The sequence below is a fragment of the Hylobates moloch genome, unplaced genomic scaffold, assembly GCF_009828535.3.
Source record: "Hylobates moloch isolate HMO894 unplaced genomic scaffold, HMol_V3 SCAFFOLD_4, whole genome shotgun sequence".
Classification (NCBI taxonomy): Eukaryota; Metazoa; Chordata; class Mammalia; order Primates; family Hylobatidae; genus Hylobates; species Hylobates moloch.
The window spans coordinates 40,422,150-40,448,676 of NW_026652279.1; the positions used below are offsets into that span (position 1 = coordinate 40,422,150).

Consider the following 26,527-nt stretch of genomic DNA (forward strand, 5'->3'; position numbering starts at 1 on the left):
TCAAAGAGAATAAAATACCTAGGAATCCAACTTACAAGGGATGTGAAGGACCTCTTCAAGGAGAACTACAAACCACTGCTCAACGAAATAAAAGAGGATACAAACAAATGGAAGAACATTCCATGCTCATGGGTTGGAAGAATCAATATCGTGAAAATGGCCATGCTGCCCAAGGTAATTTATAGATTCAATGCCATCCCCATCAAGCTACCAATGACTTTCTTCACAGAATTGGAAGAAACTACTTTAAAGTTCATATGAAACCAAAAAAGAGCCCGCATCGCCAAGTCAATCCTAAGCCAAAAGAACAAAGCTGGAGGCATCACGCTACCTGACTTCAAACTATACTACAAGGCTACAGTAACCAAAACAGCACGGTACTGGTACCACAACAGAGATATAGACCAATGGAACAGAACAGAGCCCTCAGAAATGATGCCACATATCTACAACTATCTGATCTTTGACAAACCTGACAAAAACAAGCAATGAGGAAAGGATACCCTATTTAATAAATGGTGCTGGGAAACCTGGCTAGCCATATGTAGAAAGCTGAAACTGGATCCCTTCCTTACACCTTATACAAAAATTACTTCAAGAGGGATTAAAGACTTAAATGTTAGATCTAAAACCATTAAAATCCTACAAGAAAACCTAGGCAATACCATTCAGGACATAGGCGTGGTTAAGGACTTCTTGTCTAAAACACCAAAAGCAATGGCAACAAAAGCCAAAATTGACACATGGGATCTAATTAAACTAAAGAGCTTCTGCACAGCAAAAGAAGCTACCATCAGAGTGAACAGGCAACCTACAGAATGGGAGAAAATTTTTGCAACCTACTCATCTGACAAAGGGCTAATATCCAGAATCTACAATGAACTCAAACAAATTGACAAGAAAAAAACAAACAACCCCATCAAAAAGTGGGCAAAGGACATGAACAGACACTTCTCAAAAGAAGACATTTATGCAGCCAAAAAACACATGAAGAAATGCTCATCATCACTGGCCATCAGAGAAATGCAAATCAAAACCACAGTGAGATACCATCTCACACCAGTTAGAATGGCCATCATTAAAAAATCAGGAAACAACAGGTGCTGGAGAGGATATCGAGAAATAGGAACACTTTTACACTGTTGGTGGGACTGTAAACTAGTTCAACCATTGTGGAAGTCAGTGTGGCGATTCCTCAGGGATCTAGAACTAGAAATACCATTTGACCCAGCCATCCCATTACTGGGTATATACCCAAAGGACTATAAATCATGCTGCTATAAAGACACAGGCACACGTATGTTTATTGCGGCACTATTCACAATAGCAAAGACTTGGAACCAACCCAAATGTCCAGCAACGATAGACTGGATTAAGAAAATGTGGCACATACACACCATGGAATACTATGCAGCCATAAAAAATGATGAGTTCATGTCCTTTGTAGGGACATGGATGAAACTGGAAACCATCATTCTCAGTAAACTATCGCAAGGACAGAAAACCAAACACCACATGTTCTCACTCATAGGTGGGAATTGAACAATGAGAACACATGGACACAGGAAGGGGAACATCACACTCCGGGGACTGTTGTGGGGTGGGGGGAGGGGGGAGGGACAGCATTAGGAGATATACCTAATGCTAAATGACGAGTTAATGGGTGCAGCACACCAACATGGCACATGTATACATATGTAACAAACCTGCACATACTGCACATGTACCCCAAAACCTAAAGTATAATAAAAAAAAACAAAAAAACAAAAAAACAAAAAAAAAACCTTAATTAATTAAAAAACAACAATAACAACAAAGAAACATTGTATTGAAGGCCCTAGCCAATTTTTTCCTTTAGAAGGAGAAAATGGAGGTTTCATTTTCACAATGGGCATATTTGGATACGTAGATAATCCAAAATAATTTTACAAACTATAAGAATAAAGAAATAGATTTAGCAAGTTTCCTGGATGCAAGCTCAATATACAAAAATTAGCTGTATTTTCATATTCTAACCACAAATAATTAGAAAAAGACATAAAAATAACACAATAATAGAAAAAAAAAGGAATAAATTTAATGAAAGATGTGCCAGACCTCTACAAAGAATCCCAAAAATATTACCAAAAGAAAGTAGACACACATAAACAGAGAGATCCTAAACAAAAAATTCAATATTGTTGAATATGTTAATTCTGCCCAGTTGTTCTATACATCCAGTGAAATTGTAATAAAAATGTAAGCATGTTTGTGTGTGAACTGACAAATTCTTTATGAAAGTTATATGAAAATACAAAAAGGTAGAACAGCTATAATGATCTTTAAAAAACTTTTTAAAATTATTATTATTATCATATTTAATGAGACGGTGTCTCGCTATGTTGCTCAGGCTGGTCTTCAAACTCATGGCCTCAAGTGATCCTCCCTCCTTGGCTTCCCAAAGTGCTGGGATTACAGGCATGAGCCACTGTGCCTGGCCAGGTATAACAAAATTTGAAGTTAGATATGTAAATTTGATAAAGGGTATTGAATTATATTTTATATTGAAGATTTATAAACATGGGAAAATATGATCAAAGTAAAATTTTAAGAATATTAATTTTACAACATGACATGCAAAATTAATCGTAAAAAGTGAAGAGACAATATACAGACATCTACTAGAATATTTGTATGATACCATAGGTATGAGGCAATAAATACCTAAATTGGGCTGATGTCAATGGGAATGCAAAAGGCAGGGTAAACATATGAGACAATCTTTACAATAAGATCAATAAAATAAGAATTAAAAATATATGACTGAAAGAAAAATTTACATAGGATATAACTAGATTATACATAGCCTAGATTCCTGAAGAATAAGGGTAAAGAACTAACAACTTTTCAGGGATGGAATAAATGGAAGGAATGCTGCAATTCTAAATTAATTTCTACAAGTCCAAATTTGTTGCTTTATAATGGCATAATTAAACTTTTATAAATTTGTATAAAGTTCAAATGAAAATAATGTAAATAAAAAGGAACTACAGTTTGTTGTCTGTAAAAACAGATCTATCATTCAGTAAAGACATACCTAATGATTTTGGTGTTTAAAAACTCACACAAAACTATATATACATTATAGAAAAATCAGAATTATCAAATATGTAAAAATTTAAAAAAACAGGCCAACCAGTCATATTCCCACCACCCAAAAATAACTGTTAACTTTTTTTTTAACAGACAGTACCTTAAAGATTTATCCCTAGGAATCTTTATTCTCACATTTTAAATATATTTTAATGGGTGCACACTTTGTCTTGATGTTTTGCTTCATATCATATTCTATTATCATTTTTCCTTGTCAATGAATATACATTTTTCCAAACTGTGGTCTAGAGGAATGGTATCATTTGCTGCTGCATATATACTGTATATTTCCCACTAATTCAGCTCTAGACAGAAGATGACAAGTTTCTGTATATTACCAATTTTTATTCGATACTTAGTAAGCATTATTAATGTATCTGCAAAATAACTTTCCTTTACAATGTCTTTTAAAGTGTTGCACTTTTACCTCTAATCTTAATTTTATTTTGAGATAAAAATATTTTAAAAGACATTTATTTGTATTTGATAATTGGAATCAAATTTTCTTACAGTAAATTTAATGAATGGATTATACCTAATTACTAAAATTATAAATTTCACATTATAAAGATCATGAAAATAAAGTAATAGATTACTGCAGTGAATTACCAGAAGTCTGGAAAATACCACTCACGTTTACCTGAGGTAGGAGACTTGCAGCGCTCAAGTTCTAGGGGAACTGGACTATCATTCAGTTCAGTTAAACCTGAAAATACAATGAAAAAAAAGATAAATTTTGCTAGCATTTTGTAGATTATTCTTATTTCTTAATTCCTACAAGTTTAGAAGGCTTTTTTTCATGTGAAAACTACTTTACCATGTCCATGTTACATCAATTATTCTGAATTTTAAAAATATTTTTATTAATTTTTTTTATTTTTATAGAGACAGGGTCTCACTATGTTGCCCAGGCTGGTCTTGAACTCCTGGGCTGAAGCAGTACTCCCACCTCAGCTTCCCAAAGTGTTGGGATTACAGGTGTGAGCCACCATGCCTGGCCTATTCTGAATATTTGTTTAAACAAGTGATACAGGAAAAAATAAGGAGAAGTAACTGACATACAAGAGTATTTAAACATGGATGGTACAAAGATATAAAATCCTTTTTTAACTATTTTTATAAGAAATAGCTACTTTAATAAAAGACCCAATTTTATCTGAAAATAGATAATAAATAATAAGAATTAGAAGGAGTTTTAACAATACCTAATCAAATATCCTCTCAGGAGATAAGATTATTGGCTTTTAAAAGATCTTTAAAAACTGCTACAAATTCTAAATTTCATATTTATTTATAAAAATGTAGTATTGTATATTACATACTGTGTTTTGTTCAATAGTATCAAATTCCTTATAATAAGCACTATATTTTTCTCTTTCTAATATTTCTTAATTTTTATTCTGCCACTTTTCTGTCAAATGCAACAATTAATAAACATTTTATAATTCTTTCTACTTGCCAATCTGTATTTATATGGTATTTGTAAAATGTTCTTCATTATGGTTTTTCTATCTTTGTTAGAAAGTCTCACAGACTTTCTTTTGTGAAATAAATATTCATAGTTTCTATTTTAATCTGTCTCCATGCTCAGAAACATTTGAGAGCTACTTTCAATGACCAAAATAATCTTTGTTCCTATTCTTTCCTATCACCCTCTTCTTTATACAATTTATGGCAATAAGCCTGTGGTAGGTCCAAAAAAAATCACAGAATTTTGGAACCAAAAGGTGCCTTGTGACAACCTAGCCCAACTCTCGTGTTTTATAAGTGAGAAACTGTACCTTCAAAGAGTTTAAGCTATTTATTCAAAGTCAGAGAAGTAAGTCAATAACAGAGCTTGAAAAGGACACAGAACTCAGATTTTTTATTCTGCACTCATATTTCAGTTGTTTATAGAGCACTGAATACCAAATGCCAAGCTTACTGTTTGCTCTATTTTTTACTTCGTTGAACATTATTTTCAAGACTTTCAATTTAATGCTCATCCAATTTTAAATTTCTGTTTGTAATCATAGTACACATAATATTTACTGATATAAATATTACCATTAATTTGGAAATAGGCATTCATCAAACTAAACTATGTCAAACACGGTCTTAACCCTAGATATACAAATTAGATAGGAAAAAGTTTGACTAAATAAGCAGTAAGTGTTAATCCACAGGGTTGCTATAAGAGTTTTCCAGGCATCCTTGAAAGTGTACTGACTTAAACAGGCTTTGCTATCTGACAGCAAATTAGAAACTGCAAGTTATAAAGAGGAGGAGGCTGCTAGAACTAGAAACATTAAGAAAAGTAACGTGGAACAACAGTGAAAGAATGGGCAGAGAAAGGAACTGTAATGACTAGTGAGTGAGAGATCTGGGACCATTTAACAGAGGTGGGTGTTTTACAGATCTCTGAAAGGCTTTAAAGACATCACTGTTGAGTCAGTGAATCAAATTTATTGAATGCCTACTTTGCCACACGTTCTTTGTAGTAACAGTAATAACAGCAACTAATATCTATTATTTTGTACCTAATCCTCCACTAAATACTTTATATAAATTATCCTTTTCCCACCTACCGATACAATTAGAGGGGTTCTAATATTAACCCCATCATACAGATAAGAAAACAGGGGAAGAAAGGCTATTACATCAATTCTCCAAAGTTAAACAGGAGGAAGGATGGGATTTGGTCACTATAATATAGTTAGTAAGTAAGAAAGCGTGATGTATATGTTAGAAAGAGTTTCATCAAAATTTTAAAATACAAAATTTGGTGATTAAAGAGCTAAGCTCATTTGTCTGGAAAATACCGTCTTTTCTATTTCTGCACTGTCTATTGATTCTGTCAATTTCCCTAGCTCCTTCTGAACTCACCTACTTTCCTGATGAAGGTAGGAACTGAACTGAATATGGATCTAACAATAATAGTAAAACTACTTCCATGTGCCAATTTACAATATGTCAAAACCCTAAAATAAATAATTTTATAGTTATCATCATTAAATACTATATAGTTATTCAAAACAATCATTATTTAAAAATAAACATTTTTTGGACTATAGAAGTAATGCTTTGTCCCTCTAGAAAACTTGGAAGATACAGAAAAGTGATGGAGGGGATTAAAAAATACACAATTTCATCATAATTTTGGCTTTTTTCTTCCTTTTTTTTTTTTTGAGACAGAGTCTCACTCTCGCCCAGGCTAGAATGCATTGGTGCAATCTCGGCTCACTGCAACCTCTGCTTCCTGGGTCTCAACCAATTCTCGTGCCTCAGCTTCTCAAGTAACTGGGATTACAGGTGTGTGCCACCAAGCCCAGCTAATTTTTATATTTTTAGTAGAGACAGGGTTTCACCATATTGGCTGGGCTGGTCTTGAACTCCTGACCTCATGTAATCTGCCTGCCTCGGCCTCCCAAAGTGCTGGGATTACAGGCATGAGCCATCACGCCTGGCCCCTTCCATGATGATTTTTAATCCAATAAACAGAGTTTCATATTCTAATTTTTCTATATAACATTGATTTCATAAACAATTCTACCATTTAAAAAATTTATGAAGTCATTATAAAGATATACCACGCTTTTAATTTAACATTCCTCCACTGTGAAGCACTTGGATTTTCCAATCTTTACTATACTAAATAAAGCCACAATAAATACCTATATGTGAAAATCTTTTATTTGTTTGTGTTTTTTCTTTAAAGATTTCCATAATTTTTCCACTATAGTAATGATAGGGGCTGTCCATTTTGCATTCTCCCTAGCAACCTCCGGGGTTCCAATTGCTCAATATCTCCACCAACACTAAGTAATAGTCTCTTAAAATCTTAGTCCTTCTGGTCATAGTAGTATCTTATTATGATTTTAAATTTCTCCAATGACTATTGATAGTTGGAACATTTTAATGTGATTATTGGCTAATCATATATCTTCATGACTCTATCCAAATTTTTGGCTTATTTTTTATGTTGGACTGCTTATATTTGTGCTATGTAGTAGTAAGAATTCTTCATATATTTTAGGTAAGAATTATTAGTCAAAAATAGGCACTGTAAATATTTTCTTTCAGTATGTGATTTGTCTTTTAATTTGCTTAATGGTGTTTTTTTTTGTTTGTTTTTGTTTTTTTTTTGAGACAGAGTCTTGCCCTGTTGCCCAGGCTGGAGTGCAGTGGCACGATCTTGGCTCACTGCAACCTTCACCTCCCAGGTTCAAGTGATTCTCCTGCTTCAGCCTCCTAAGTAGCTGGGATTACAGGTGCGGGCCACCATGCCTGGCTAATTTTGGTATTTCTAGTAGAGACATGGTTTCACCATGTTGGCCAGGCTGGTCTCAAACTCCTGACCTTCAGTGGTCCACCTGCCTTGGCCTCCCAAGGTGCTAGGATTACAGGCGTAAGCCACCACGCCTGGCCTTTTTGTTTTTGAGGCAGATTCTCGCTCTATCATCCAGGCTGGAGTGCAGTGGCACGATTTCGGCTCACTGCAAGCTCTGCCTCCTGGGTTCACGCCACTCTCCTGCCTCAGCCTTCGGAGTAGAGTAGCTGGGACTACAGGTGTCCGCCACCAAACCTGGCTAAATTTTGTATTTGTAGTAGAGACGGGGTTTCACCATGTTAGCCAGGATGGTCTCGATCTCCTGACCTCATGATCTGCCCACCTCAGCCTCCCAAAGTGATGGGAGTACAGGCGTGAGCCACTGTGCCCAGCCTATGCCTGGCCTCTTAATAGTGTTTTTTGATGAGCAGAAATTTAATTTACTTGAAGAACAATTTATTATTTTTATTGTAATTCCTTTTTGATTCCTGTCTAAGTAGTCAGTGCCAAACCTATGATCATGAAGATATTATTCTTTGTTTTCTTCTAGAACTTTAAAAATGATTGGTTGTGACATGAAGTAGGAATTAAAGTTCATTTTTCCTCCTATTTGTTTGCCCAGTTGTTCCACCATTATTTGTTAAAAAGACTTTCTTCATTGATTTTTATTGGTGCCTTTGTCAAAAACATATTGGCCATACATGTGTGGATCTATTACTGGACTTTTAATTCTGTAATGATTGATTTGTCTGTTTTTCAATTACCACACTATCATAATTAATGTGGCTTTAAGGCTCATCTTGAAATCAGGTAGTGAAGTTCTCCAATTTTGTTCTTCTTTTCCAAGAGTGTTTTAGTTATTCCAGATCCTTTGTATTTCTGCATAAATTTTAGAATCACTTTCTCAAGTTCTACAAATAATATGTTAGATTTTTTGTAGGACTGCGATAAACATATGGCTTAATTTGGTAGAATAAAGATCTTTTAAAAATTGAGTCTTCCAACCTGTAAACCTGGTATTCCCCTCCATTTAAATAATTTTTTAAACGTTTCTTTCTGCAATATTTTGGAGATTTTGGTATCGAGGTCTTCTACATAGTATTTTTCCAGTCATCTAATTCTTTTTTGATCTTCTGTCTAGTTCTTGTATCTATTTTTAAAAGTGGAACTTTGAAATTTCCAACAATTATTATTGACTTTCTCTTTTTGATCATGTTAGGCATTGCTTCATGTATTTTGTAACTCTGTTATTTGGGACATATATGTTTTAATTATTATATCATGTTGATTGACACTTTTATCATTATAAAAGGTCACTTTTTATTCTAGTGACATTCTGTTTGCTTTAAAATCTATTTTTTTAAATGGTATTAGTAACTCCAGTTTTCTTATGGCTATTGTTCATATGATCTTTTCCCATTCATTTTCAACCTATTTACACCTTTAAATCTAAAATCTGTCTCATAGCATATAGTCAGATCTTGACTTTTTTAAAAAAAAGTCTCACAATCTATGTCTTTTGATTGGATTGTTTAATCCCTTAACATTTAATATTATTGATATAGTTGGGTTACACTTGTCATTTTCCTTTTGGTTTTCTCTGTCTCATGTCTTTTTTTGATCCTCTAGTCCTCTTTTACTGCTTTGTTTGGCATTGAGTGAATATTTTCTTGTGTAGCATTTCATTCCTTTAATTAATCTTTCACCATATTTTCTGGAGTTTTCCTAGTGGTAAAACTTACCATATACATTAGAACTTACTGTATACATCTTATCAGAGTCTACTCAGATGTATACTGACTTAATTCCAGTGAGATACAGAAATGTTAATTTTTAATAGCTGTATTCTCTCTTATGTGCTGTTATTGGTATACAAATTAAATCTATATATTTTACAAACCAATAAAACATTATAATTACTACTTTATATAATTTTATTTCTTTTACAAAAGCTAAGAAATAAGAAGAACAAGCATATATTTATAACATTCTGATTTACCATTTACCATTTTTTGTTCTCTTTATTTGTTCTGGTGAATCCAGGCTATCATCTGGAATAATCTGTTTACTCAAACACAACTTTGCTCCCACCCACTTCCTTTATGCTGTTATTGACAAATATATTTAATTTCTATATGTTATAGATCTCCAAATAACAATTATATATATGTTGTTTTATAAACTGCTTTAAAAATCAGCTGAGAGAAGAAATATGCATTTATACTCTTTCATAATTACATAGTCACCTTAACAATGCTCTTTGTTCCTTTGTGTAGATTTAAATTACAATCTAGGTTCACTTTCTTTCAGCCGGAAAAACTTCCTTTAGTATTTCTTGTAAGGTGGCTCTGCTAGTAATAAATTCTCTCAGTTTGTGTTTACCTGACAATGTCTATTTCACCTACATTTTTGAAAAATACTTTTGCTGGATATGAGGTTTTTTTAAAAATTTAATTTTATTTTAAGTTCTGGGATACATGTGTAGGAGGTGCATGTTTCTTACATAGGTAAACGTTTGCCACAGTGGTTTGCTGCACTTATCAACCCATCACCTAGGCATTAAGCCCCACATGCATTAGTTATTTATCCTGATGCTCTCCCTCCCCCTGCTCCAACAAAAGGCCCCAGTGTGTTGTTCCCCTCTGGATATAAGTTTCTTGAATGACAATTTTTCATTTGACCAATTTGAATATGTCATCCCATTCCCTTCTGGCCTCCATTGTTTCTGATGAGCTGTTAATCTTGTAGGAGTTCCATGTATGTGACAAGTCATTTTTCTCTTATTGCTTTCAAGATTTTCTTTTTGTTTTTTGCCTTGTAGCATGTTTCAGCATGTTTACTATGACACATCTGGTTGTAGATATTTTTCCATTTATCTTCTCGGAGTTTATTGAGCTTTTTGGATGTGTAATTAATGCTTTTCAAAAAATTTGGGAAGTTTTCAGTCATTATCTCTTCAAATATTTTTCTTTTTTCTCTGACTCTCCTCTCCTTCTGCTAATCCTATTATGTATATGTTGGTGTACTTAATTGTGTCCCATGTTTCTCTGAGACTTTATTTTTCTTCGTATTTTTTTCTCTCTGTCCTTCAGAATGCACTGTCTCTATCAACCCATTTTCAAGTTTACTGGTTGTTATTTTTGCTAGTTCAAATCTACTGTTGAGTCCCACTACTGAATTTTTCTTTTCACTTACTGTACCTTTCAACTCCAGAATTTCCATTTGGTTCTTTTGGTAACTTCTATTTCTTTATTTATGTTCTTGATCTGATGAGACATTGTCATCATAGCTTCCTTTACTTCTTTAAGCATAGTGTCTTCCAGTTCTTTAAGTATATTTATAATGGTTGTTTTGAGGTCTTGGTCTGTTCAATCCAACATCTGGGCCTTCTCACAGGAAATTTTTGTTGCTTTTTTTCCCTGTGAATGAGCCACACTTTGTTTCTTTGCAAGTCTCACGATATTTTGTTGAGAACTGGATATTTCAGGTAATATATTGTATCACTTCTGGGTATTGATGACTGATTCCTCTCTCCCCTCTCCAGTTTTTGCTGTTTGCTTATTTATTTAGTGACTCAGCTAGACTATTTTCATGAGTTTTACTTCCTCTACATTGTGAAGACTTTGAGGTTGCTTCTCAGAAGGCACAGTATTCAGTGTATATACAGTCACTCTGGGATGGCAGTGATTTTAGCAGGGTTCTCTTTAACTATCTCCTTCATCTCTCTGTTAACCTGTCTGCCTCTGTTAATATCATATACAGCTGTTACACTGCTGAATCACAGCTGGGTAACTGCTCTATTATTTTATTGTTTTTCAAGCTTAGCACCCACCAGATGTTCTATTATTTTTGACAGTACCCTGGGACGTACATTGTACAGCATTCTGATTTAATTTAATTTGATAAGCGGTCATTTTTGAGGCTAGTCTTTGAGGTTTAAATCCCAGAAGGGGTCTTCTTAGCAGTCTCTTTCGTTGGTTCTCACTGGTGAACTGGCTTACATATGGTCTAGTTTGTTGCCCCTAATTAAGAGCTGCTATCAATTACTTCCTCTTATTTCATTATCACCAAATTTCCCATTGGTCTTGAGAGCACACTTAGGCTTGAACTTTCCCACACTGTTTCATATAAGGCTAGTCACTTTGGGGAGGGCTTTGAAGCTCTCTATTCACGTAGACTGCATTTCTTTCCTGGGCAAAACCTTTGAGCCACTAGGCTGGGCCCTGGGCAAAGGTGGTATCCTCTGGTCTTCTCAGCTTATCTTTTCTAGCATAAAACTTCTGCCCTATAAGCAAGATGGGGTAAGGGCAATCAGGGATTCAATATTTAATGGTACTGAGATCTATGCCTGGGGTAGAGCTTCTGTCCTGTGAGTGGGGGATGGGCAGAAGGGAGCCTCTGACCTCTTGGTAACACTTCCCAGGAATTTGGTCTCTTCACCTTGGAGTTGGAGGGGATGAAAATTGCTGGAAACCTGGAAGGGGAGAGGAATTAAGTGAGTTGTGGTTCAAGTGCCACAGACTCTCATTGTTTCTACCAAGTTTCAGTAGATTTTCTTGAATAAATATGTCTTCATTTGCTATACGCCCTCAGGACAATTTCTGGAGATTTTCTGTGGTTGTTTTTAAAATAGCTTTCACAAATTACGCTTTTTCACTCAGGAATAGGTCCATGATACTCCTCAGGCTGCCAGCTGGAAGTCTATCCTGTATACGGTATTTTTTTAAAGTTCATTTTCAAATTGTTTACTGTTATTTATATAGAAATATAATTAATTGTTGTCTGAAGACATGTGTTCTTCAATCTTCCTAAATTCACTTATTATTTTTGTAGTTTCCTTTGGGTTTTCTACATCACCATCATACCATTGGCAAGTAAAGACAGTTTTAAATTTTCTTTCTAATCTTTGGGCATATAATTTTTTAATCTTGTTTTTTGTCCTTATTAGGTTATCAACTACAATGTTGCATAAAAGTGATGATAGTAAACATCCTCCCCTGGTTACTGATTCTACAAAAAAATTTCAGTATTTCACAATCAAGTATGATGCTGTAGATTTTTCTTAGTAGGATTTATTCTACTGAGGAAATATTCTTCTATTCTTGTTTTGTTAAGGATTTTTATTTTAAAATATCTAATTTTGTCAAATGTTTTCACATGTATTGAGATGACTGTATTATTTTCTCCTTTATTATGTCAGTATTTTACATTCACTGATTTTCAAATTTTAAACTTGCATTCCTGGGATAAATCCACTTTGATTATGATACTTTATCTTTCTTTTATATGTTTGTCTTCCATTTGCTAATATTTTATTTCAGATTTTTGAATCTAGTTCCATAAATGAGACTGACTTGTACTTTTATTGTACTGTCTTTGTCAAGTTTTAGTTATCAACATTGTGCTGGTTTCAGAAAAACAGTTGGAAAGATTTCCTTCTTCTTTTATTTCCTGGAAAAATTTGCATAAGATTGGTGTTACTTCTTCTTTAAATGTTTGATAGCGTTAACAAGTGCAGCCATCTGGGGCTTGTAGTTTTCTTTGTCGTGGGTATTTAATTTTGAATTCAAAAATTTTAATGAGGGTGGAGCCAAGATGGCCGAATAGGAACAGCTACAGTCCACAGCTCCCAGCGTGAGCGACACAGAAGACGAGTGATTTCTGCATTTCCATCTGAGGTACCGGGTTCATCTCACTAGGGAGTGCCAAACAGTGGGTGCAGGACAGTCGGTTTAGCACACCGTGCACGAGCCGAGCCCAAGTAGGGCGAGGCATTGCCTCACTCGGGAAGTGCCAGGGGTCAGGGAGTCCCCTTTCCTAGTCAAAGAAAGGGGTGACAGATGGCACCTGGGAAATCAGGTCACTCTCACCCTAATACTGCACTTTTCCAACGGGCTTGGAAAGCGGCACACCAGGAGATGGTGTCCCGCACCTGGCTTGGAGGGTCCTATGCCCATGGAGTCTCGCTGATTGCTAGCATAGCAGTCTGAGATCAAACTGCAAGGCGGCAGCAAGGCTAGGGTAGGGGTGCCCACCATTGCCCAGGCTTGCTTAGGTAAACAAAGCAGCCAGAAGGCTCGAACTGGGTGGAGCCCACCACAGCTCAAGGAGGCCTGCCTGCCTCTGTAGGCTCCACCTCTGGGGGCAGGGCACAGACAAAAGAAAAGTCAGCAGTAACTTCTCCAGACTTAAATGTCCCTGTCAGAGAGCTTTGAAGAGAGTAGTTCTTCTCCCAGCACGCACCTGGAGATCTGAGAACGGGCAGACTGCCTCCTAAAGTGGGTCCCTGACCCCTGAGCAACCTAACTGAGAGGCGAGGCACCCCCCAGTAGGGACAGACACCTCACTCGGCCAGGTACTCCTCTGAGACAAAACTTCCAGAGGAATGATCAGACAGCTGAATTTGAGGTTCATGAAAATCCGCTGTTCTGCAGCCACCACTGCTGACACCCAGCCAAACAGGGTTCTGGGTGGACATCTAGCAAATTCCAACAGACCTGCAGCTGAGGGTCCAGTCTGTTAGAAGGAAAACTAACAAACAGAAAGGACACCCACACAAAAAACCCATCTGTACATCACCATCATCAAAGACCAAAAGTAGAAAAATCTACAAAGATGGGGAGAAAACAGAGCAGAAAAACTGGAAACTCTAAAAATCAGAGAGCCTCTCCTCCTCCAAAGGAATGCAGTTCCTTACCAGCAATGGAACAAAACTGGACGGAGAAAGACTTTGATGAGTTGAGAGAAGGAGGCTTCAGATGATCAAACTACTCCAAGCTACAGGAGGAAATTCAAACCAATGGCAAAGAAGTTAAAAGCTTTGAAAAAAAATTAGACGAATGTATGACTAAAATGACCAATGCAGAGAAGTGCTTAAAGGAGCTGATGGAGCTGAAAGCCAAGTTTCGAGAACTACGTGAAGAATACAGAAGCCTCAGTAGCTGTTGCGATCAACTGGAAGAAAGGGTATCAGTGATGGAAGATGAAATGAATGAAATGAAGCGAGAAGGGAAGTTTAGAGAAAAAAGAATAAAAAGAAACGAACAAAGTCTCCAAGAAATATGGGAATATGTGAAAAGACCAAACCTACGTCTGATTGGTGTGTCTGAAAGTGATGGGGAGAATGGAACCAAGTTGGAAAACACCCTGCAAGATATTATGCAGGAGAACTTCCCCAATCTAGCAAGGCAGGCCAACATTCAGATTCAGGAAATACAGAGAATGCCAGAAAGATAATCCTTGACAAGAGCAACTCCAAGACACGTAATTGTCAGATTCACCAAAGTTGAAATGAAGGAAAAAATGTTAAGGGCAGCCAGAGAGAAAGGTCGGGTTACCCACAAAGGGAAGCCCACCAGACTAACAGCTGATCTCTCAGCAGAAACTCTACAAGCCAGAAGAGAGTGGGGGGCCAATATTCAACATTCTTAAAGAATTTTCAACCCAGAATTTCATATCCCGCCAAACTAAGCTTCATAAGTGAAGGAGAAATAAAATACTTCACAGACAAGCAAATGCTGAGACATTTTGTCACCACCAGGCCTGCCCTAAAAGAGCTCCTGAAGGAAGCACTAAACATGGAAAGGAACAACCACTACCAGCCACTGCAAAAACATGCCAAATTGTAAAGACCATCGAGGCTAGGAAGAAACTGCATCAATTAACGAGCAAAATAACCAACTAACATCATAATGACAGGATCAGATTCACACATAACAATATTAACGTTAAATGTAAATGGGCTAAATGCTCCAATTAAAAGACACAGACTGGCAAACTAGATAAGCAGTCAGGACCCATTGGTGTGCTGTATTCAGGAAACCCATCTCACATGCAGAGACACACATAGACTCAAAATAAAGGGATGGAGGAAGATCTATCAAGCAAATGGAAAACAAAAAAAGGCAGGGGTTGCAATCCTAGTCTCTGATAAAATAGACTTTAAACCAACAAAGATCAAAAGAGACAAAGAAGGCCATTACATAATGGTAAAGGGATCAATTCAACAAGAAGAGCTAACTATCCTAAATATATATGCAACCAATACAGGAACACCCAGATTCATAAAGCAAGTGCTTAGAGACCTACAAAGAGACTCAGACTCCCACACAATTATAAAGGGAGATTTTAACACCCCACTGTCAACATTAGAAAGATCAATGAGACAGAAAGTTAACAAAATATCCAGGAATTGAACTCAGCTCTGCACCAAGCAGACCTAATAGACATCTACAGAACTCTCCACCACAGATCAACAAAATATACATTCTTCTCAGCACCACATGGCACTTATTCCAAAATTGACCACATAGTTGGAAGTAAAGAACTCCTCAGCAAATGTAGAAGTACAGGAATTATAACAAACTGTCTCTCAGACCACAGTGCAATCAAACTAGAAATGAGGATTAAGAAACTCACTCAAAACCGCTCAGCTACATGGAAACTGAACAACCTGCTCCTGAACGACTACTGGGTACATAATGAAATGAAGGCAGAAATAAAGATGTTCTTTGAAACCAATGAGAACAAAGACACAATATACCAGAATCTCTGGGACACATTCAAAGCAGTGTGTAGAGGGAAATTTATAGCACTAAATGCCCACAGGAGAAAGCAGGAATGATGCAAAATTGACACCCTAACATCACAATTAAAAGAACTAGAAAAGCAAGAGCAAACACATTGAAAAGCTACCAGAAGGCAAGAAATAACTAAAATCAGAGCAGAACTGAAGGAAACAGAGACACAAAAAACCCTTCAAAAAATTAATGAATCCAGGAGCTGGTTTTTTGAAAAGATCAACAAAATTGATAGATGGCTAGCAAGACTAATAAAGAAGAAAAGAGAGAAGAATCAAAAAGAGGCAATAAAAAATGATAAAGGGGATATCACCACCAATCCCACAGAAATACAATCTATCATCAGAGAATACTACAAATACCTCTACACAAATAAACTAGAAAATCTAGAAGAAATGGATAAATTTCTCGACAAATACACTCTCCCAAGACAAAACCAGGAAGAAGATGAATCTCTGAATAGACCAATAACAGGCACTGAAATTGTGGCAGTAATCAATAGCTTACCAACCAAAAAGAGTCCAGGACCTGATGGATTCACAGCTGAATTCTACCAGAGGTACAAGAAGGAACTGGTACCATTCCTTCTGAAACTATTCCAACCAATAGAAAAAGAGGGAATCCTCCCTAACTCATTTTATGAGTCCAGCATCATCCTGATACCAAAGCCTGGCAGAGACACAACAAAATGATAATTTCAGACCAATACCCTTGATGAACGTTGATGCAAAAATCCTCAATAAAATACTGGCAAACCAAATCCAGCAGCACATCAAAAAGCTTATCCACCATGATCAAGCGGGCTTCATCCCTGGCATGTAAGTCTGGTTCAACATATGCAAATCAATAAATGTAATCCAGCATATAAACAGAACCAAAGACAAAAACCACATGATTATCTCAATAGATGCAGAAAAGGCCTTTGACAAAATTCACCAACCCTTCATGCTAAAAACTCTCAATAAATTAGGTGTTGATGGGACATATCTCAAAATACTAAGAACTATCTATAACAAACCCACAGCCAATATCATACTCAACGGACTAAAACTAGAAGCATTCCCTTTGAAAACTGGCACAAGACAGGGATGCCCTCTCTCACCACTCCTATTCAACATAGTGTTGGAATTTCTGGCCAGGGCAATCAGGCAGGAGGAGGAAATAAAGGGTATTCAATTAGGAAAAGAGGAAGTCAAACTGTCCCTGTTTGCAGATGACATGATTGTATATCTAGAAAACCCCACTGTCTCAGCCCAAAATCTTCTTAAGCTGATAAGCAACTTCAGCAAAGTCTCAGGATAGAAAATCAATGTACAAAAATCACAAGCATTCTTCTACACCAATAACAGACAAACAGAGAGCCAATTCATGAGTGAACTCCCATTCACAATTGCTTCAAAGAGAATAAAATACCTAGGAATCCAACTTACAAGGGACGTGAAGGATCTCTTCAAGGAGAACTACAAACCACTGCTCGATGAAATAAAAGAGGATACAAACAAATGGAAGAACATTCCATGCTCATGAGTTGGAAGAATCAATATCGTGAAAATGGCCATACTGCCCAAGGTAATTTATAGATTCAGTGCCATCCCCCTCAAGCTACCAATGACTTTGTTCACAGATTTGGAAAAAACTACTTTAAAGTTCATATGGAACCAAAAAAGAGCCTGCATCACCAAGTCCATCCTAAGCCAAAAGAGCAAAGCTGGAGGGATCATGCTACCTGACTTCAAACTATACTACAAGGCTACAGTAACCAAAACAGCATGGTACTGGTACCAAAACAGAGACACAGATCAATGGAACACAACCGAGCTCTCAGAAGTAATGCCACATATCTACAACTATCTGATCTTTGACAAACCTGACAAAAACAAGCAATGGGATAAGCATTCCCTATTTAAGAAATGGTGCTGGGAAAACTGGCTAGTCATATGTAGAAAGCTGAAACTGGATCCCTTCCTTACACCTTATACAAAAATTAATTCAAGATGGATTAAAGACTTAAATGTTAGACCTAAAACCATAAAAACCCTGGAAGAAAACCTAGGTAATACCATTCAGGACATAGGCATGGGCAAGGACTTCATGTCTAAAACACCAAAAGCAATGGCAACAAAACCCAAAACTGACAAATGGGATCTAATTAAACTAAAGAGCTTCTGCACAGCAAAAGAAACTACCAGGAGAGTGAACAGGCAACCCACAAAATGGGAGAAAATTTTTGCAACCTACTCATCTGACAAAGGGCTAATATCTAGAATCTACAATGAACTCAAACAAATTTACAAGAAAAAATCAAACAACCCCATCAAAAAGTGGGCAAAGGACATGAACAGACACTTCTCAAAATAAGACATTTATGCAGCGAAAAAACACATGAAAAAATGCTCATCATCTCTGGCCATCAGAGAAATGCAAATCAAAACCACAATGAGATACCATCTCACACCAGTTAGAATGGCCATCATTAGAAAGTCAGGAAACAACAGGTGCTGGAGAGGATGTGGAGAAATAGGAACACTTTTACACGTTGGTGGGACTGTAAACTAGTTCAACCATTGTGGAAGTCCGTGTGGCGACTCCTCGGGGATCTAGAACTAGAAACACAATTTAATCCAGCCATCCCATTACTGGGTATATACCCAAAGAACTGTAAATCATGCTGCTATAAAGACATATTCACACATATGTTTATTGCGGCACTATTCACAATAGCGAAGACTTGGAACCAACACAAATGTCCAACAACGATAGACTGGATTAAGATAATGTGGCACATATACACCATGGAATACTATGCAGCCATAAAAAATGATGAGTTCATGTCCTTCGTAGGGACATGGATGAAACTGGAAGCCATCATTATCAGTAAACTATCGCAAGGGCAAAAAACCAAACACCGCATGTTCTCACTAATAGGGGGAACTGAACAATGAGAACACATGGACACAGGAACGGGAACATCACACTCCAGAGACTGTTGTGGGGTGGGGGAAGGGGGGAGGGACAGCATTAGCAGATATACCTATTGCTAATTGATGAGTTAATGGGTGTAGCACACCAACATGGCACATGGATACATATGTAACAAACCTGCACATTGCGTACATGTACCCTAAAACTTAAAGTATAATACTAAAAATAATCAAAATAAAAAAATAAAGATATGAAAAAAATTTAATGTAGGGGTTACTTATATTTTCCAATGTGTTTTGTGTTACATTTGGTAAGTTTTGTGTCTCAAGGAATCTCTTAATTTCATCTAAATTGTCAATTTCTGGGAATAGAGTTAATAATCTTACTTTATTATCTTTAATGTCTGTAGAATTCACAGTGGTGCTTTTTTTCACTCCTGGTATTAATTATGTTTCTTCTTTCTGGATCAGTATTGTTAGGGTTTTATATAATATTTTTGAAGAACTGTTTTGGAGTTCTGTTGATCTACTCTGGTTTGACCTCTATTTCATTCATTTTTGATGATTATTTTTTCCTTCACATTGGGTGGTTTTCATTGCTCTTACTTTTTAATGTCTTAATCAAGAGCTTTAGATCATGAAGTAGAGATTTAAAAAAAATTTAACATAGCATCTAATGTTCTAAATTTTCCTCTAAGCACTCCTTCAGTAATATCTCATAAATTTTGATATGTTGTGTTTGTACTTTCACTCAGTTCAAAAATATTTTAAAATTTCCTTTGTAATTTCTTTTTTAAGCTATGAGCTATTTAGAGATGGGTTGCTTAATTTTCAAGTATTAGGGAATTTTATACATATTGTTGATTCCTAATTTAATTCCTTTTGTGGCCAGAGAACATATTCTATTTAATTTCAATTATTTGTAATTTATTATAACTTGTTTTATCGCCCAGTCTATCCTTGTGAATGTTACGTGTTTACATGAAAATAATTTGTATTTTCAATTGCATTGTGTAGGTGTGTATGTTACTAGATCAATTTGGTTAAGAGAGTTCCTTTAGTTTTTTATAATCTTACCAATTTTTGTCTATTTGTTCTGTCAGTTACTAAAGAGAAATGATGAATTTCCAGCAATGATGGTAGAATTGTCTATTTCTAGTTTTGACGGTTTTTGCTTCATATATTTTGAATAGTTCTTATTAGGTTTATGCAAGTATGTAGAATTTTTATATCATTCTGGTCATTTATTTTATTAATTTGAACTGTTTCTCTATCTCCTTGCTTTGAAGTCTACTTCATCTAATATTAATAGAGCCATATCAGCTTTCTTGGGTATAGTGTTTTCATGGAATTCTTTTCCCCTTCTTTTACTTTCAACCTATTTATTTTTTTTATATACTTTAAGTTTTAGGGTACATGTGCACAATGTGCAGGTTACATATGTATACATGTGCCATGTTGGTGTGGTGTACCCATTAACTTGTCATTTAACATTAGGTATATCTTCTAATGCTATCCCTCCCACCTCCCCCCACCCCACAACAGGCCCCGGTGTGTGATGTTCCCCTTCCTGTGTTCATGTGTTCTCATTGTTCAATTCCCACCTATGAGTGAGAACATGCTGTGTTTGGTTTTTTGTCCTTGCAATAGTTTGCTGAGAATGATGGTTTCCAGCTTCATCCATGTCCCTAAAAGGACATGAACTTATCCTTTTTTATGCCTACATAGTATTCCATGGTGTATATGTGCTACATTTTCTTAATCCAGTCTATCATTGATGGGCATTTGGGTTGGTTCCAAGTCCTTACTATTGTGAATAGTGCTGCAATAAACATATGTGTGCATGTGTCTTTATAGCAGCATGATTTATAATCCTTTGGGTATATATACAGTAATGGGATGGCTGGGTCAAATGGTATTTCTAGTTCTAGATCCTTGAGGAATCACCACACAGACTTCCACAATGGTTGAACTAGTTTACAGTCCCACTGTGTAAAAGTGTTCCTATTTCTCCACATCTTCTCCGGCACCTGTTGTTTCCTGACTTTCTAATGATGGCCATTCTAATTGGTGTGAGATGGTATCTCATTGTGGTTTTGATTTGCATTTCTCTGATGGCTAGTGATGATAAGCATTTTTTCATGTGTCTTTAGGCTGCATAAATGTCTTCTTTTGAGAAGTGCCTGTTCATATCCTTTGCCCACTTTTTGATGGGGTTGTTTGATTTTTTCTCGTAAATTTGTTTGATTCACTGTAGATTCTGGATATTAGCCCTTTGTCAGATGAGTAGATTGCAAAAATTTTCTCCCATTCTGTAGGTTGCCTGTTCACTCTGATGGTAGTTTCTTTTGCTGTGCAGAAGCTCTTTAGTTTCATTAGATCCCATTTATCAATTTTGGCTTTTGTTGCCATTGCTTTTGGTGTTTTAGACATGTAGTCCTTGCCCATGCCTATATCCTGAATGGTATTGCCTAGGTTTTCTTCTAGAGTTTTTATGGTTTTAGGTCTAATATTTAAGTCTTTAATCCATCTTGAATTAATTTTGTATAAGGTGTAAGGAAGGGATCCAGTTTCAGCTTTCTACATATGGCTAGCCAGTTTTCCCAGCACCCTTTATTAAATAGGGAATCCTTTCCCCATTTCTTGTTTTTGTCAGGTTTCTCAAAGATCAGATAGTTGTAGATAGGTGGCATTATTTTTGAGGGTTCTGTTCTGTTCCATTGGTCTGTATCTCTGTTTTCGTACCAGTACGATGCTGTGGAAAGATCTAAAATTGACACCCTAACATCACAATTAAAAGACCTAGAGAAGCAAGAGCAAACACATTCAAAAGCTAGCAGAAGGCAAGAAATAACTAAGATCAGAGCAGAACTGAAGGAGATAGAGACACAAAAAACCCTTCAAAAAATCAACGAATCCAGGAGCTGGTTTTTTGAAAAGATCAACAAAATTGATAGACCGCTAGCAAGACTAATAAAGGAGAAAAGAGAAAAGAATCAAATAGACGCAATAAAAAATGATAAAGGGGATATCACCACCGATCCCACAGAAATACAAACCACCATCAGAGAATACTATAAACACCTCTATGCAAATAAACTAGAAAATCTAGAAGAAATAGATAAATTCCTCGACACATACACCCTCCTAAGACTAAACTAGGAAGAAGTTGAATCTCTGAATAGACCAGTAACAGGCTCTGAAATTGAGGCTATAATTAATAGCCTACCAACCAAAAAAAAGTCCCGGACCAGATATATTCACAGCCAAATTCTACCAGAGGTACAAGGAGGAGCGGGTACTATTCCTTCTGAAACTATTCCAATCAATAGAAAAAGAGGGGATCGTCCCTAACTCATTTTATGAGGCCAGCATCATCCTGATACCAAAGCCTGGCAGAGACACAACAAAAAAAGAGAATTTTAGACCAATATCCCTGATGAACATCGATGCAAAAATCCTCAATAAAATACTGGCAAACTGAATCCAGTAACACTTCAAGAAGCTTATCCACCATGGTCAAGTGGGCTTCACCCCTGGGATGCAAGGCTGGTTCAACATACACAAATCAACAAATGTAATCCAGCATATAAACAGAACCAAAGACAAAAACCACATGATTATTTCAATAGATGCAGAAAAGGCCTTTGACAAAATTCAACAACCCTTCATGCTAAAAACTCTCAATAAATTAGGTATTGATGGGACGTATCTCAAAGTAATAAGAGCTATCTATGACAAAACCAGAGCCAATATCATACTGAATGGGCAAAAACTGGGAGCATTCCCTTTGAAAACTGGCACAAGACAGGGATGCCCTCTCTCACCACTCATATTCAACATAGTGTTGGAAGTTCTGGCCAGGGCAGTGAGGCAGGAGAAGGAAATAAAGGGTATTCAATTAGGAAAAGAGGAAGTCAAATTGTCCCTGTTTGCAGATGACATGATTGTATATCTAGAAAACCCCATTGTCTCAGCCCAAAATCTCCTTAAGCTGATTAGCAACTTCAGCAAAGTCTCAGGATACAAAATCAATGTGCAAAAATCACAAGCATTCTTATACACCAATAACAGACAGAGTGCCAAATCATGAGTGAACTCCCATTCACAATTGCTTCAAAGAGAATAAAATACCTAGGAATCCAACTTACGAGGGATATGAAGGACCTCTTCAAGGAGAACTACAAACCACTGCTCAATGAAATAAAAGAGGATACAAACAAATGGAAGAACATTCCATGCTCATGGGTAGGAAGAATGAATATTGTGAAAATGGCCATACTGCCCAAGGTAATTTATAGATTCAGTGCCATCCCCATCAAGCTACCAATGACTTTTTTCTCAGAATTGGAAAAAACTACTTTAAAGTTCATATGGAACCAGAAAAGATCCCGCATTGCCTAATCAATCCTAGGGCAAAAGAACAAAGCTGGAGGCATCATGCTACCTGACTTCGAACTATACTACAAGGCTACAATAATCAACCTATTTCTGTTTTTATAATTAAAGTGCATCTTTCATAAATAGCATATACACTGCTTTGGTATTTGTTTCTTTTTAATCCTGTCTCAGAAGCTCTTTGTCTTTTTTTGGAATGTTTACTCTATTTATATTTAATATAATCTTTGATGGGGTTAAGTTTATGTCTATCATCTTTCTAATTGTTTTCAATTTGTCCCCTCAGTTCTTTTTTTTTTTTTTTTACTGTTACTCATTTCTGTGTTTTGAGAAAATAAAATATACTTATTATTCCATTTTATCATCTCTTTGGCTTCTTAGCTACACCTCTCTGTTTTATTTTCTTTAATGGCTGTTTTAGGGAGTATAATGTGCATCTATTTGTTAGATTCATTACAGTCCATCTTTAATTATTCTTACATCACTTCTCCTATGTTAAAAAAACAACAGTATAATTCTGTATACTTCTCTTCCATACTTTGTGTTACTGTTTTTATACATTTTACTTCTACATGTTATAAATACCATAATACATTGTTACATCTGAAAGAGTAACAAAGAATTTAAGGAAAGACAAAATACCTTTTTATATTTACCCACATATTTATTATTTCCAGTGCTTTTCATTCTTACCCGTATTCCTAATTTTCCATCGGTTTTTTTCATCTACTTTAAAAATTTTCTTTACTATTTCTTATAGTACAGATCTGTTAATTCATGTACTTGTCATTTTTGAATGACATTTTTGCTAGATATAGAATTCTGGATTGACAGTTATTTTTCTCTAGCACTTAAAAGATGTCATTATGTTGTCTCTAGCTTCAACTATTTCTGATGGAAAAAATCACTAATTATTCATATTTGTCCCTTGTATTTGTATATGTGTGTATGTTTCTGTACTGCTTTTAAGATTTTCTCTTGTACGTTGGTTTTAGTAGTTTGACTATAAAGTCTTAAGTGTGATTTTCTTTGTACTTTTTTTTTTTTGAGATGAGGTCTCTGTTGCCCAGGCTGGAGTGCAGTAGTGCAATCACGGCTCGCTGCAACCTCTGCCTCCCAGTTCAAGCAATCCTCCAACCTCAGCCTCGCAAGTAGCTGGGACCACAGGTGCATGCCCAGCTAACTTTTTGTAGTTTTTGGTAGAGACAGGGTTTTGCCATGTTGGTCCGGCTGGTCTTGAACTCCTGAGTTCAAGTGATCCACCTGCCTCGGCCTCCCAAAGTGCTGGGATTACAGGCATGAGTCACCATGCCTGGCCTTTTTGTATTTTTCTAGTTTAGGGTGTTTTGAGCTTCCTGGATCTTTAAGTTGATGCTTTTCATCAAATTTGGAAAAAATTTCAGCCAAAGTCACTGATGTTCATTTAGCTTAATTATTATTTTTTAACTCTGTGCTTCTGTTTGGAGCATTTCTAGTGACGTGTATTCAAGTTAACTGATAGTTCCTAGTGCTGTGCAATATATTGTTAAAGCAATCAGGTGAACTTTTGTTTTTCAAAGGAATGCCTTTTTATTCAAAAAGTCCAACTTAGGTTCCTTAGTAGTAAGTACAAAGGGTGCCTTGACACTTCCATAAACACGTTTAAATGTTACCGTCTCTGAAAAAACAGTTTTAGAATATGAAACCTTTATCTTCAAGGTTTCTATGAATATGAAACTCCTCAAGGAGGAAAAACATCACTGGCTTAATTATTTCTATAAAATATCTTCCTCATTTGCTTTTCATGTTGCTAGTGGGAAAAGATAACAATACTATTTTCAAAAAATGACGACAATAGATGATTTCATGAAACTTGCTTTTGAGTTTTTGTCTACTTAATACCTCAATTCAGAGGTCAGAGATGAATATAGGATTATATATTATCCTTCCATGTTGATTTTTACAAGATCTGCTATGAGAACAAATACAATTGAAAATATGCTGTTGATGATTGTTACCCTACACTGACTTCACAAAGGTTCTTATAATTAGGAGAAGAACCCCAAAGACACTTAACTCTACATATATAATCAACACATATATTCAATGGTAAAAAACACACAACGTGAAATCTACCTTCTAAACAAATTTTTAAGTGTACATTACAGTACTGTTTACCATATTTCACACTGTTGTACAGCAGATATTTAGAACTTGTTCATCTTGTATAACTCAAACTGTGTATCCACTGAACAGTAGCTCTCCATTTTTCCCTCTCCACAGATCCTGGCAATCATTATTATACTTTCTGCTTCTGTGAGTTTGACTCTTTTAGATATATGCCATATAAGAGGAATCATACAATATTTGTCCTTCTATGACTGGCTTATTTCATCTAGTGTAATGTCCTGAAGGCTCATCATATTGTAGCATATGACAAGATTTTCTTCTTCTTTAAGTCTAATATTCCATTGTATGTATCTACCACATTTTCTTTATTTATTCATCTGTCTGCAGATATTTAGGTTATGTAGAAGCTTTTAGTTTGATGCGGTATCACTTACGTATTTTTGCCCTTATTACCTGTGCCTTTGATGTCATTTTCAAGAATTCGTTGCTAAAATCAATGTTATGAAGCTTTTCACCTACATTTTCTTCTGGAAGTTTTACAGTTTTAGGTCTTACGTTTAATTTTTAATTGCATTTTGAATTTATTGTCACGTATTGTGTAGGATAATACAAATAGCCAACAGTTATATGAAAATAACACCACTAATCAACATCACTAATTATCAGGGAAATGCAGATTGAAACTACAATGAGATATCACCTCATACCTGTTAGGATGGCCATTATAAAAAACAAAATAAACAAACAAAAACAGAAAATAACAAGTGTTGATAAGGATGTGGAGAAATTGGAATCATTGTGCACTATTGGTGGGCATGTAAAATGGTACAGCTGTGATGGAAAACAGCAATGAGGTTCATCAAAAAATAAAAAATAGAACCACCATACGATCCAGCAATCCTACTTCTGGGTATGTATCCAAAAGAATTGAAAACAGGATTCTCAAAGAAATATTAGCACTCTCATGTTCAATGCAGCATTATTCATTAACAGCTAAGAAACAACCATGAACTTTTAATTTCACATATTTTATTTTTAAATTCTATAATTTCCATTTGGTTCTTTTTCAGCGTTTCAGT

The 26,527-nt window shown here is 35.8% G+C and overlaps 1 protein-coding gene across 5 annotated transcripts in view; it reads right to left on the reverse strand.

Annotated features, from left to right (window-relative positions):
• The window catches only part of STXBP5L (syntaxin binding protein 5L), a 562,981-nt gene that overhangs the window by 123,256 nt on the left and 413,198 nt on the right, over positions 1-26,527 (reverse strand). For all 5 annotated transcript variants that reach the window (XM_032150070.2, XM_032150069.2, XM_058437438.1 and 2 more), the window contains one exon: positions 3,773-3,838. In XM_032150070.2, the coding sequence (XP_032005961.1) occupies positions 3,773-3,838 (66 nt within the window). The remainder of the gene's footprint in view (positions 1-3,772; positions 3,839-26,527) is intronic.